The 12263-nt window shown below is 37.6% G+C and overlaps 1 protein-coding gene across 1 annotated transcript; it reads left to right on the forward strand.

Moving 5' to 3' along the window:
• The first annotated feature begins 4 nt into the window (after window positions 1-4).
• On the forward strand, window positions 5-4842 carry LOC133522403 (zinc finger protein 436-like). The gene is made up of 7 exons (XM_061857731.1): window positions 5-448; window positions 519-921; window positions 1009-1269; window positions 1921-2128; window positions 2213-2302; window positions 2522-2668; window positions 3591-4842. Exons 1-7 carry the CDS (start codon window positions 119-121, stop codon window positions 3727-3729), a joined length of 1578 nt encoding a protein of 525 aa, XP_061713715.1. The 5' UTR covers window positions 5-118; the 3' UTR covers window positions 3730-4842.
• Window positions 4843-12263: the final 7421 nt, after the last annotated feature.

Genomic DNA, 12263 nt, shown 5'->3' on the forward strand with positions numbered 1-12263 from the left:
GCACGCAATGTAGCAAAACACAAATTATTAAGACAAACATATTTATTAGAATGGGATATTGCGCTTACACGGCGCAAGTGATTTGGTGGGTATAAGGGAACTGGCCATCACATGCGCAATGCCCTCAATATGCAGAGAGGTTAAATGTGCCATGTGCAAGAGTATTAATATACCATATGGCATAACAAAACGCAATATTCTTTTGTCAACAAACACGGCCGGTCAATCTGTCAAATCAATTTCGATTGGATTATTTATTGCCCATATATATTGTTTTAAAATATATTTCTATTTCGCTTTAAAACGTGACACACCATCATTAACTATGGCTATGTGCCGTACGTGCCTCGAAACTCCAGCCGAGAAGGATATCTCAGAGTTAGAAATGGACATAAATGAGTGCACCAAAAGCAGCTTTGAAATCATGATGTTTTGTTTAGATATAAAGGTGAATATTTATGTTTGAAGAATTTTAAAATGTCATATAACAAATATTAAAGGTACCTCTCTAATTACAGGTTACACGCGAATCTAAAATTACAACGAATCTATGCGATGCATGCTACGTACGAATCATATCATTTTACAAGTTCAAGAACCTATCTTTAAAAAGTGATGCTTATTTGAAGTCATTGGACCCTCTTGTATCCAAAGTGGACAAAAAGCCGTCTGTCTACGTAGACGCAAACGGAATTAAACACGAGAATTTATTAGACAATGATGAATATGGCAAACGTGTGATTGTAGATGTACCTCAAATTAAATTAGAAATTGAAGTAAAAAAAGAGAACATGTTCGGAGATATACAAAGAGATGTTAAAGATGAAGATACACCAGAAGATGCAGAGTCTGACAAAGAGCCATTGAGTATGATACAAAAAGTGAAACATGAAAATATTAAAAAAATGACGAAGGAAAATCGTAAGGCAACTTGTACACCATATATGTTTTCGTAGATATAATATATTTGCATACTTACTTATTGACTATTAATGTACTATATTCTAGCACCAGCTCGAAAAAAACGTGGCCGACCCAAAAAAAGTGAATCTGCAGAACATTCAAAACTAGGCTACCAAGTTTGCGAGGAGTGTGGCAAGTCTGTCCGTAACTTAAAACAGCACACCGCCCGCCATGTACCTACGGGTGAAAGGAAGACAGTGCAGTGTGATACCTGTCCTAAGGTCTTCTGCACAAAAGGAGCTCTGCGAGAACACTACAAATTTACACATTTAGGAATGAAATTTAAATGTGATATTTGTAATAAAGGTGGGTTTCAGATCTGGCAGCATCATTACTTATTTAAAGAAAAATGATTTAGTTTCTTGGAAGTAGAAACACTACAAATTATTTTTTTTTTTAACTGACTTCGAAAAAGGAGGAGGTTTTTAATTTAATTTGGGAAATTATTTTTTTGGTTAAATGTATATAGTTGCACATTGCTTTAGTGCAGGAACATATCATTTTCTGCACACTTCTTAGAACAACAATGAACCACTTTCAGAGCATGAGATATGAGAAATATTACCATTTTATATGTGCTAGCAACTGATACATTTAAAGTCGGTGCCAAGCCAAATAGATACAGTCAAGGTATTAAATATTGACACATACAAAGTGCCAAAAATTTGTACACACTACTTTAAAATGTATAGGCAATAAGGTTGTGTATACATATTTTTGGCACTTTGTCAGTGACAATATTTAATACCTTGACTAGACTTTCTTTCTCTTTAAACTATACCAGGGTTGGCATTCTGGTTGACGCTTTTAGGATTTGGCTTGGCACCGACTTAAAATATATCGTTTGGATATAAAACGGGATGATTTATTTTATCCTTTTTCAAGTCGATTTAACTTTTATGTGCTTTTTTTCTATGCTGATTAAAGTTTAATATTAAAATAATGACTATTTTCCAGAGGTGACAAACCTAACAACGCACAAGCTGCTTGCCCACGACCGGGACGCACTCCCGTTCGCTTGCGTGTCGTGCGGCCGCCGCTTCGTGACGCAGTCCGCGCTGGCGACGCACATGATCACACACACAAAGGGCTCTGACACCTTAGTCCACGAGTGTGATGTCTGTCATATAAAGTTCAACCGTAAAGGTGTCCTTTCAAGGCACATGTAAGTTTTTATTTCTAGACTATTCTTGTAAATTTCGTTTGAGAAACAGACCACTTTTTTTATTTCTACATTAAATTTTTCTAGGCGGCGGGTCCATGAAAAAGAAAGAAAATATCAATGTGAATTTTGTTCAAAAGGTTTCTTTACGAAATATTCACTTGAACTACATATAAGGTAAGCAAATCCGTAATAATTTACAAATCAAAATGACTAATAGCTCACATATTAGAAACTTGCAAATTTTTTTTCTTGACTCACTTTTCAGTTAGATCAGTATGGGACTGCATTTAAAATGTTTTATACCATCTAAATTTAATGGTTTCCTTGCTTTTTCATAGTGCCGTTCTGTTAAGAGGTTCTGAGGCCAGAAACTCTTGTAATTTTACCCCACAGGTCCCATAAGAAAGAGCGTCCATACAAATGTGAGGAGTGTGGGAAGACATTTTCCCACAGCATTTCCCATAAGAACCACCAGCTCATCCACACCGGCGTCAAGAACATCCACTGCGAGGTCTGCGACATGGCCTTCATGCGAGTTGAGTAAGTCCGCTTTTATATGGTTTTCTTTCCTAATTATATGGTTCTAATTCATGTAACAGCTGATTCTGTTATCTGGACCGATCGTCCTATATTACACAAACTCGTTATGTCATGGGCCGTTACATAAATTTGTACCTTAATAACGTCTATCTTCGTGCAATCATGCATTATGATAAGGTCTACAACGCATTTTATTGTACCGAAGCGTTAGTGAAGGTCTCCGTTTTGACTTGGGCAAACGGCTTCCGGGTGATCTCCTCTATAGGTCGCAATTCTCAACTAACTCTCGTCAAATTTTGTGAGCAGGTTCAGTAATCAAAATGAATTTTTCTGTCGTTTCGTTCTTTTGGGAAATGTTAAAAATGGTATAAGATACCATAAAGGACAAGTGTCATTAGCGTCGATGGCACAGATGGCATAAGATCATTGCGAGTACGCCGTGATAATGACTCAAAGAAGTATTTTTTATCTGTCATTTTTAAGCGTATGAATCTTAACGCGAGGTCTACAGCTCTCAGAGTAGTATAATCAGCGAACGAAAAATATACAATACAATACAATACAAATACTCTTTATTGCACACCTCAATACAGAAACAGTACAAATAATACAACACATAAAGAAGAGGTAAACAACAGGCGGTCTTATCGCTAAAAAGCGATCTCTTCCAGACAACCTTTAGGTAGCGGAATTTAAAAAAAAAAAATGTTATGTCAGTAGGTGTTCCAGATGCAATAAAAGAAGTCTAGCACAGAATAAACACAAAACAAAACAATATATCATATACAAATATAAATAAAAAAGATATATAAATACATATACATACATATATTAAAATACATACTATATATAATAGGCGCGATGTTCAGAGGGTTACAGGAATGTATCCAACTGAATGTCACCCTATATGTTATTGTTCCAGATATCTTCGAAAACACATGATCAGCCACACGAAGGAGAAGAATCACCCGTGCCGGTATTGCGGCAAGCGCTTCGGTCGCACGGACCATCGCCGGAAACACGAGATTACAGCTCACCAGAAACATCTGGCAACCGATTAAGCTCCTTATCTCTAAGCAAGAAGACTCAAATTTCAATATCTGGCGCATAAGTGTATATAATATATTTTGGCAATTATAGCTCTTACATTTTAGCATTACAAAAAAGGTAAACAATCTTGACGTGTCTTTTTATTGAACATGATTAAATAAGTGGCCAAGTGCAAGTCGGACTCGCCCATGAAGGGTTCCGTACCATTTATGACGTATTAAAAAAAACTACATCTTTGCATGGTAATGTATATCATATATTATTTTTTTATTTTTCATTCTGTTATTTTAGAAGTTACAGGGGAGGGGGGACACACATTTTTTCACTTTGGAAGTGTCTCTCACGCAAACTATTCAGTTTAGAAAAAAATGATATTAGAAACCTAATAGTACATTACGATACAAGTGCGAAAAATAGGAAATTCGAAACGAGTGGCGATAAATTAAAACACGACCGAAGGGAGTGTTTTAAATCGACACGAGTTGCGAATTACCTATTCGCACATGTATCGTACAACGTTTTACAGTACATATGGCCCTTTAAATGTTCGACACAGTAACGTAATATGCTACTTCTCGCACTAGTGCTATAAAGTAGCCCCATATGTACTGTAAATATCATTTTTGAAGACCTATCCATAGATACCCCACACGTATGGGTTTGATGAAGAAAGAGATTTTTCGAGTTTCAGTTCTAAGTATGGGGAACCCCCAAAATTTATTGTTTTTTTTTCTATTTTTGTGTAAAAATCTTAATGCTGTTCATAGAATACATCTACTTACCAAGTTTGAACAGTATAGTTCTTATGGTTTCGGAAAAAAGTGGCTGTGGCATAAACGGACAGACAGACGGACATGACGAATCTATATGGGTTCCGTTTTTTGCCATTTGGCTACGGAACCCTAAAAACGCTTTAAAATAATAGTTTATGTTACTTATGAAAACAAAAGAATGTAAAAGATCGTATATTATTTGTAATTGTTACATATTTACTGTGACTTATTTATCAAAAGTGATTTTTAAATAAAAAGTCACGTAAAGATCGCTTACCTTTTTTCTAATGCAAAACAACGAACTATAGTTCGCCGCGTAACGTAAACATTACATTATGAGTACAATCATGATATCATGTCTTATTTTAGCAGCCTACCCAAATAACTTATTTTCTATAAACTGTTTAGAACCTGTGATAACGAATGCAGTTTTATACTGTCAAATGACGCTATTGCAATACAGTCAACTGCAGAGATGGTTGACCCCCATGCACGGTGTAATTTGACGACCGGTTTGGCCTAGTGGGTAGTGACCCTGCCTGTCCCGGGTTCAATTCCTGGTAAGGGCATGTATTTGTGTGATGAGCATGGATATTTTTTCCTGAGTCATGGGTGTTTTCTATGTATTTAAGTATTCATAAATATTTATATATTATATATATCATTGTCTAAATACCCTCAACACAAGCCTTATTGAGCTTACTGTAGGACTTAGTCAATTTGTGTAATAATGTCCTATAATATTTATTTATTTATTTAATATGACAATCAGTCATTTTCAGTGTTTAGCAGTGACACTGGTTTACTTTACATATCTCGATACAGGAAACAATATAAGGAATAAGTACATCAAGAAGAGGTAAACAACAGGCGGTCTTAACGCTAAAAAGGGATCTCTTCCAGACAACTTCTGGCAGTGGAATTTAATAAATTTGTCAGCTTAGTTCTTATTTTTTTACAAATGAAGTGAGCACTCTACACTGTAACCTTAATTATTCTTCAAGTGTTGTCACCCCCCCCCCCCCTCCACCCTCCCGTGCTACATCACCTCATCCCTGTCGGGAGGCAACATGTCGAACGTGGTTCGTGGTAGGCGCATGGCTGCGTGTCGTGTGGCCGCCGCTTCGTGACGCTGTCCTCGCTGGCAGAACACATGATCACGCACACGAAGGGCTCGGTGGACGGTGTCATGTATGCGTGTGTCATAGGTATGGAGTTAGACCGGAAGGGTGTTCTTTCGAGACACTTGTAAGTTCTTTTTTTAAGCCAAAAAATGGACCTATTGTATTACGAGTACAAACTAGCCTAATGTAAAACCGTATAGGTAACTCATTCACACCAATGTTAAGAACTTTCGCAGTTTGTGAAGTGTGTCGTGTGTATTCCTATTTGCCCCTACCCCACGTGACCGTCGCCATGCTTGAGGCGGGGAAAAATAAATGGAAATGATTTATATGAATCCACCTATTCCCATCTGTGCCAGGCGGGTACAAATGGATGTCACCTTAATGAGGTTATGTAAGGACGCTATTTTGATCTTTTTTTATAAGAACTTAATTCTACAGAATAGTTAGAGCTACAGGTCACTATAATTTCATCAAAAACTTCTCAAATTTCGCGAGGGACTTTATTGCTATATATTTTATTGATGGAAACATTATTACTCAAGAAGTACCTAATGTTGCCATCAATGTTATTACTTCATAATTTACATGGTTTTTCTTTCTTCCTAGCGTTGTCCCGGCATATTGTCACGGCTCAAGGGAGCCTGGGGTCCGCTTTGACAACTAATCCCAAGATTTGGCGTAGTCACTAGTTTTTACGAAATCGACTGCCATCTGACCTTCCAACCCAGAGGGTAAAACTAGGCCTTGTTGGGATTAGTCCGGTTTCCTCACGATGTTTTCCTTCACCGAAAAGCGACTGGTAAATTATCAAATAACATATCGTACATAAGTTCCGAAAAACTCATTGGTACGAGCCGGGGTTTGAACCCGCGACCTCCGGATTGCAAGTCGCACGCTCTTACCGCTAGGCCACCAGCGCTTGGTACGGCGCACTAATAATTTACATGGTATGCCCATATAACAAGGGGTCTCGTTGCAGATACCTTCGCAAGCACATGATCAGCCACACGAAGGAGAAGAATCACCCGTGCCGGTATTGCGACAAGCGCTTCAGTCGCACGGACCATCGCCGGAAACACGAGATTAAGGCACACGAGAAACATATCAAAGCTGACCAAACTATCGCTACGCAATACTCTATTATTTATGGGCCCCGGCCTGAAATAAACGAATATTTAATTTTAATTTAATTTAATACTGCTCAAATTTGAGGAAACATTTTTAAGTAAGGACGCAAAGCATAAAGATTTCGTACATTGCTTTTTATATTGCTGGGCCGCTTGCACTGTGGCATTAACAGTGTGGCGACACTCCTCCTTTCGGTTTTTCTCAGCTCCGTTCGGCTCAGCATTGCTCCGAGCAATTATTAGGGTTGGCAGAACTTGACATACCTATACGTGCACGACCACAGATAAGATAATGAATTGAATTTCGACAACCCTAAATGGCCGAAAGGGATAGTGCCATACATTAGAAAGGGACGGAGCGGCCTCTTCCAGCTCCGCCCAGCCGAGGCCAACTGATGCAGCCTTCTTTTCTACTGGGACCTCCTTTAAGTACAAACATAAATATTTATTTTATTTCCAACATACCAAACTTAATTTAACTATTTAGTATAAGAAAGAATAAACTTAATTTTAGATTGAAAATGTCTTTTATTGATTTATATCTATGGTATCATAAGAACATGCTACGCATATTACAGCATATCATGAGACTTGATATATGCAGCTCTACATACGCCATGTGCAAGAACCATAGACATACAATATAAGCAAGAACCCTAGTAGACATACAGCTTGCGCAACTTGTTTAAGTAGCCCGGGCATGTTTTTAGCTACAAGCAGTATCGAAACGCAATGAAACAGCAAATAGTTGTCAAATCGTTTATAGAAAGCGCGGGAAACGTGAAACGCGGCGGTCCAGTTTTAGGTTTCTTGTAAATTTAATTTCCATTTTAATATTATAGATCAGGGAATCAGTAATTTGTATATAATTTTTCACATAGTTTGTATATATTGTTGTATTTGTATATATAATTAGTGTAATTTCGTCGTAGTTGGTAAGTTTTTTCGTATATATGTAATGGGGGATGACGATCCTCCCGACCCTGGAGGTGATAACCTCCAGGTCGGAAGTAATGTTATTATCGATTCAGCAATGGACACGGACTCTTCTGTGGGGAGCAGAAGTGAATTGAAAAGAAATAAGAGTCACAAAAGATGCAAAACATGTAATAAAAAAAGAAGGAAAAATAATGGCGGGGACTATTCGTGCGATTGTCAGAACATCATACAAGAAACCCAAGCTCCTTCAAACTCTAACATTCAGGTTACCAAAAACTCTTCGGATAACTTAAATACAAAAAATGACTCTTCTAATACCAAGGTTGGCAGGAATTTATTTTCATCTTCCGATGTTGCTCCCTTCACGGTGCACGTACAAATGAAACAAACAGATGCAAAATCATCTCTGCACCCGGTGTCCTTTGGGAAATTTTTACTAAAAAAAGGCTTCAGAAACATTATAAATGGAAGTGTTAAGCGCATTGGTAGGACACGTATAGCGATGTCGTTTTCAAATTACGTTGACGCAAACTTATTTGTTACTGATACGTGTCTTGAATCAGAAAATCTTACCGCATACATTCCGTCGTTTTCTGTGACCCGTATGGGCTTGGTTCGAGGTATTCCAGCACAGTGGTCGGAGGAGGAAATAGTTTCCAACATTTCCGTGCCCATGGGGTGTGGAAAAGTATTAAAAGTACGACGTTTGAACCACAGAGTTGTGGTTAACGGTTCTGTTACCTGGCAACCCTCAGAGACAGTTGTATTGACATTTGACGGTCAAGTATTACCGAAACGAGTCTTTTCATGCTACAACTCTCTTGCCGTTGAATTGTACATTTTTCCTACCATTCAATGCTTTTTATGCTGTAAATTTGGACATACCAAAAATAACTGTCGTTCGAAGCCTAAATGTTTCAAGTGCGGGGAAATGCATCCTGGAAATACCTGTGCAGTGGAGGAGGAGGATGCCATTTGCTGTTTATGCAATGGCTTTCACTTTGCCACAAACAGGTCATGCCCAGAACATGTAAGGCAAAAAGAAATTAAAGTCAGTATGGCAAATAACTGCATCTCCTATGGAGAAGCCGTTAAACTGCACCCAGCTATATCGAAATCGTTTGCTGATATGGTTAAGTCACAACCACATATACAATCAAATTTACCACATAATAGTGCTCAAAATTCAGTTACAAACCCTAGTTCGAATATGCGCCCTCCTAGCCATAGCAGCAGAAAAACTATTTTGTTGAAACCTCGTCCTTCTGTTAAAAAGACTACCCATGGCTATGATGTGGCTGCACATCGGGCCATAATAAGTGAATACTCCATCCCTTCTCCTGCAAACGGTTGTGCTCTACGTCAGGAAACAGAAAAGGAAGAACGACTAGTAATCGCTGAGTCTATTGAGGCCTTAAGAACTCTTTTGTCCAAGCCAAACCTTACTTTACCGTCCCACGTTGCCCCTATGATTGACTCTCTTACATTTGCAATTAAAAACAATGGACAATATAATACAATGGAATTGCAGAAGCATAATCAATAAAAAACATGATTTCATTCATTTACTAAATAAATTTAAACCTTGTGTTTTTGCCCTATCTGAGACATGGCTCAAGCCTGGAGCTCTTCTAAGAGCTACTGGCTATTCATGCCTCAGAGAGGACCGTCCTGACGGGTGGGGTGGAGTAGCTTTACTCGTCAGGAATTCTGAATCATTTTCATCTCTTCATCTCCCATCTCATAGTGATGATTTTTCAATTATTGCTGCCATTGTAAATAACATCTGCATCCTCTCTGTATATATTCCTCATCAATCATCTTCTATTTTTAATGAATTAGAACAAATAATTTCCTCTCTACCTAGGCCCTTGTTGATTCTAGGAGATTTCAATTCACACCATCAGTTTTGGGGCAGTTCAGTATCCAACTATAATGGACATCGTGTTTTAAAAATCTTAGATGATCACAATCTTTGTGTCCTAAATACTGGCTCTCCAACTCGCCGTACAGCGCCTACAGAATCACCCAGCGCTGTTGATCTATCCATTTGCTCTGCTGAACTGGCATCTTCTTTCACCTGGCAAACTCTAGATTCTACATTTGGTAGTGATCATTTTCCAATTATAGTCTCATTTCCTTCATCTACACGACCATCTCCGAAACCTAGCCCTAGGCTTAAATACAATCTATGTAATGCTGACTGGAAAAACTTTAAATGCTGTGTAGAGAAGAAATTATTGTTTTTGCCTAGTTTAGATGATACTGACGTAGTTGGTTGCTCGGTTGCTTTGGCCCGGGTGATTACAGAAGCAGCTGATGATGTATTTCCTGTAAAAAATACTGTAATTAATAAAATCCCCTCTCCTCCTTGGTGGGATCAGGATTGTTCCCAAGCCATTAAACAACGAAAGGAGGCTGAAAAACTTTATCGTCATTTTATGACTACTGAAAACTTTGAGTCTTACATGCAGGTCGCACGTGATACTAAAAAATTGTTACGTAGGAAGAAATATGAAGGTTGGAGACGATTCTGTGCGTCTCTCAATCCTAATGTAAAACCTTCCATAGTTTGGAACAACATCAAAAGGTTCAGACATGCATTCAATGAACCCTCAAGGCGTACACTGCCTCCTAATCTTGCACAACAATTTATAGACAGACTAGCACCTTCATCTGTTCCTGAAGAGTTTGTGTTCCAACCTGCAACCTTTTTATATGATCCTTCCTTAGACTCCACTTTTAATTGCCCTTTTAAAATGGAGGAACTAAAAGGTGTTTTAAGCAATTTAAAAGATAGTGCTCCTGGTGAAGATGGTGTGCCTTACTCATTTTTAGTAAATGCCAGTGATGGCATACTTACTTATTATCTGAGCATAATAAATTCGGTTATCCAGTCCGGTATAGTCCCAGATTCATGGAGATCCCAGATAGTTATTCCTATTTTAAAACCCAATAAACCAGCATCAGATGTTTCTTCCTATCGCCCTATTGCCCTTTCCTCAGTATTTGCAAAAGTAGCTGAACACTTAATTAAAAACAGGCTAGAATTTTTTGTTGAAAAGAACCATTTATTATCTCATAGTCAGTTTGGATTCCGAAAAGGTAGATCTACTTATGATAGTTTGTCAATATTAATTGCAGATATACGACTGGCATTTTCTAAAAATGAGTCAGTAGTAGCTGCTTTTCTGGATATAAGTGCTGCTTATGATAATGTATTAGTTTCAGTGTTACAGGAAAAGCTTTTCAAGTTAGGCATTCCACAAATGTTAAGTCATTTTGTAATAAACCTTTTATCTGAACGGTCCATCAGTCTTATAAATGACAACAATAGAATTTCTCGTTTAGTGTGGAGAGGTCTACCACAAGGGTCTGTATTAAGTCCATTATTATACAATATCTATACATCTGATTTAGAGTCATCTCTAAATGGTACTGTTAGGGTCTTACAGTATGCCGATGATTTATTACTTTATTCATCAAATCTTTCTCCTGAACAGGCTAGTAGATCAGTCACTTGTTCCTTATGTTTCTTGAGGTCATGGTTAGATTCTAATGGTTTAGAACTTTCTGTTCCTAAAAGTGTTGTAGTTTTATTTACTAGAAAACTATTTCCTCCTCCAATCAATGTGCAATTTGATAACTACTCCATTTCAGTAAAAGATAAAACTAAATTCCTTGGTGTCATTTTAGATAGTAAATTAACAGGCCTCCCACATTGTGAGTACATAGTTTCTAAATGTGAAAAAAATATTAATATCCTTAGGTGTGTTTCTGGAGTTTGGTGGGGTTCCCATCCTTTTTGTATGAAACTAATGTACAATGCCTTAATAAGAAGCATTTTAGATTATGGGACATTTTTGTTAGAGCCTGGATATGTCGTTGGCTTCCAAAAACTAGATCATATTCAATCTAAAGCCTTGAGAATAATTTGTGGTGCCATGAAATCAAGCCCTATCAATGCTATGCAAGTTGAGTGTTGTGAGCCTCCGCTCCATTTACGACGCCAATATCTTTGTGATAGATTTATTTTCCGTTGCTCCCAATTCTCTAATCACCAACTCTGGATTATCTTGTCTAACCTTCTACTTCAAATAAGTACATCCAACTATTGGAAACACAAGAGCCCTCCTTGCTTAATCAAAAGTTTTCAAAAACTTAAATCTATTTCAGCTCCCACTGTTAGCTCTTCATCACTTCCCATTTTTCAGCATGAATATGAGTCTCTTATACTAGTTCCACCAGTTCTCCTGGATATAGGTATTTCAAAGAATGATATAGATCAAAATCAACAATTTCTGAGTTTTATTGATACTGATTATCAGGGTGCTAACCATATGTATACAGATGCTTCTAAGATGTCCATCAATGGTTGTGTCGGTATTGGTGTGCTTCACATACAATCTAATATTTACCAAAAGATAAAATTGCCTCCAGAATCCTCTGTGTATAGTGGTGAGTGCTTTGGAATCCTTAAAGCATTAGAGTTTATCATCATAATGCATCTTAAAAAAACAGTCATTTTTTCAGACTCTTTAAGTTCTCTTCAATCAATATCTAAATTTCCTTTCAAATC

This window comes from Cydia pomonella, chromosome 10, assembly GCF_033807575.1.
Source record: "Cydia pomonella isolate Wapato2018A chromosome 10, ilCydPomo1, whole genome shotgun sequence".
In the NCBI taxonomy this organism is placed as follows: Eukaryota; Metazoa; Arthropoda; class Insecta; order Lepidoptera; family Tortricidae; genus Cydia; species Cydia pomonella.

What these genes read in the sequence shown, in the direction of transcription:
- LOC133522403 (XM_061857731.1), top strand. Translation starts at nt 119, where the DNA reads ATGCCCTCAATATGCAGAGAGGTTAAATGTGCCATGTGCAAGAGTATT. An exon ending in TGTTTTGTTTAGATATAAAG is followed by an intron (nt 449 to 518) that starts GTGAATATTTAT and finishes CTCTAATTACAG; the next exon opens with GTTACACGCGAATCTAAAAT. An exon ending in TCACTTGAACTACATATAAG is followed by an intron (nt 2,303 to 2,521) that starts GTAAGCAAATCC and finishes TTTACCCCACAG; the next exon opens with GTCCCATAAGAAAGAGCGTC.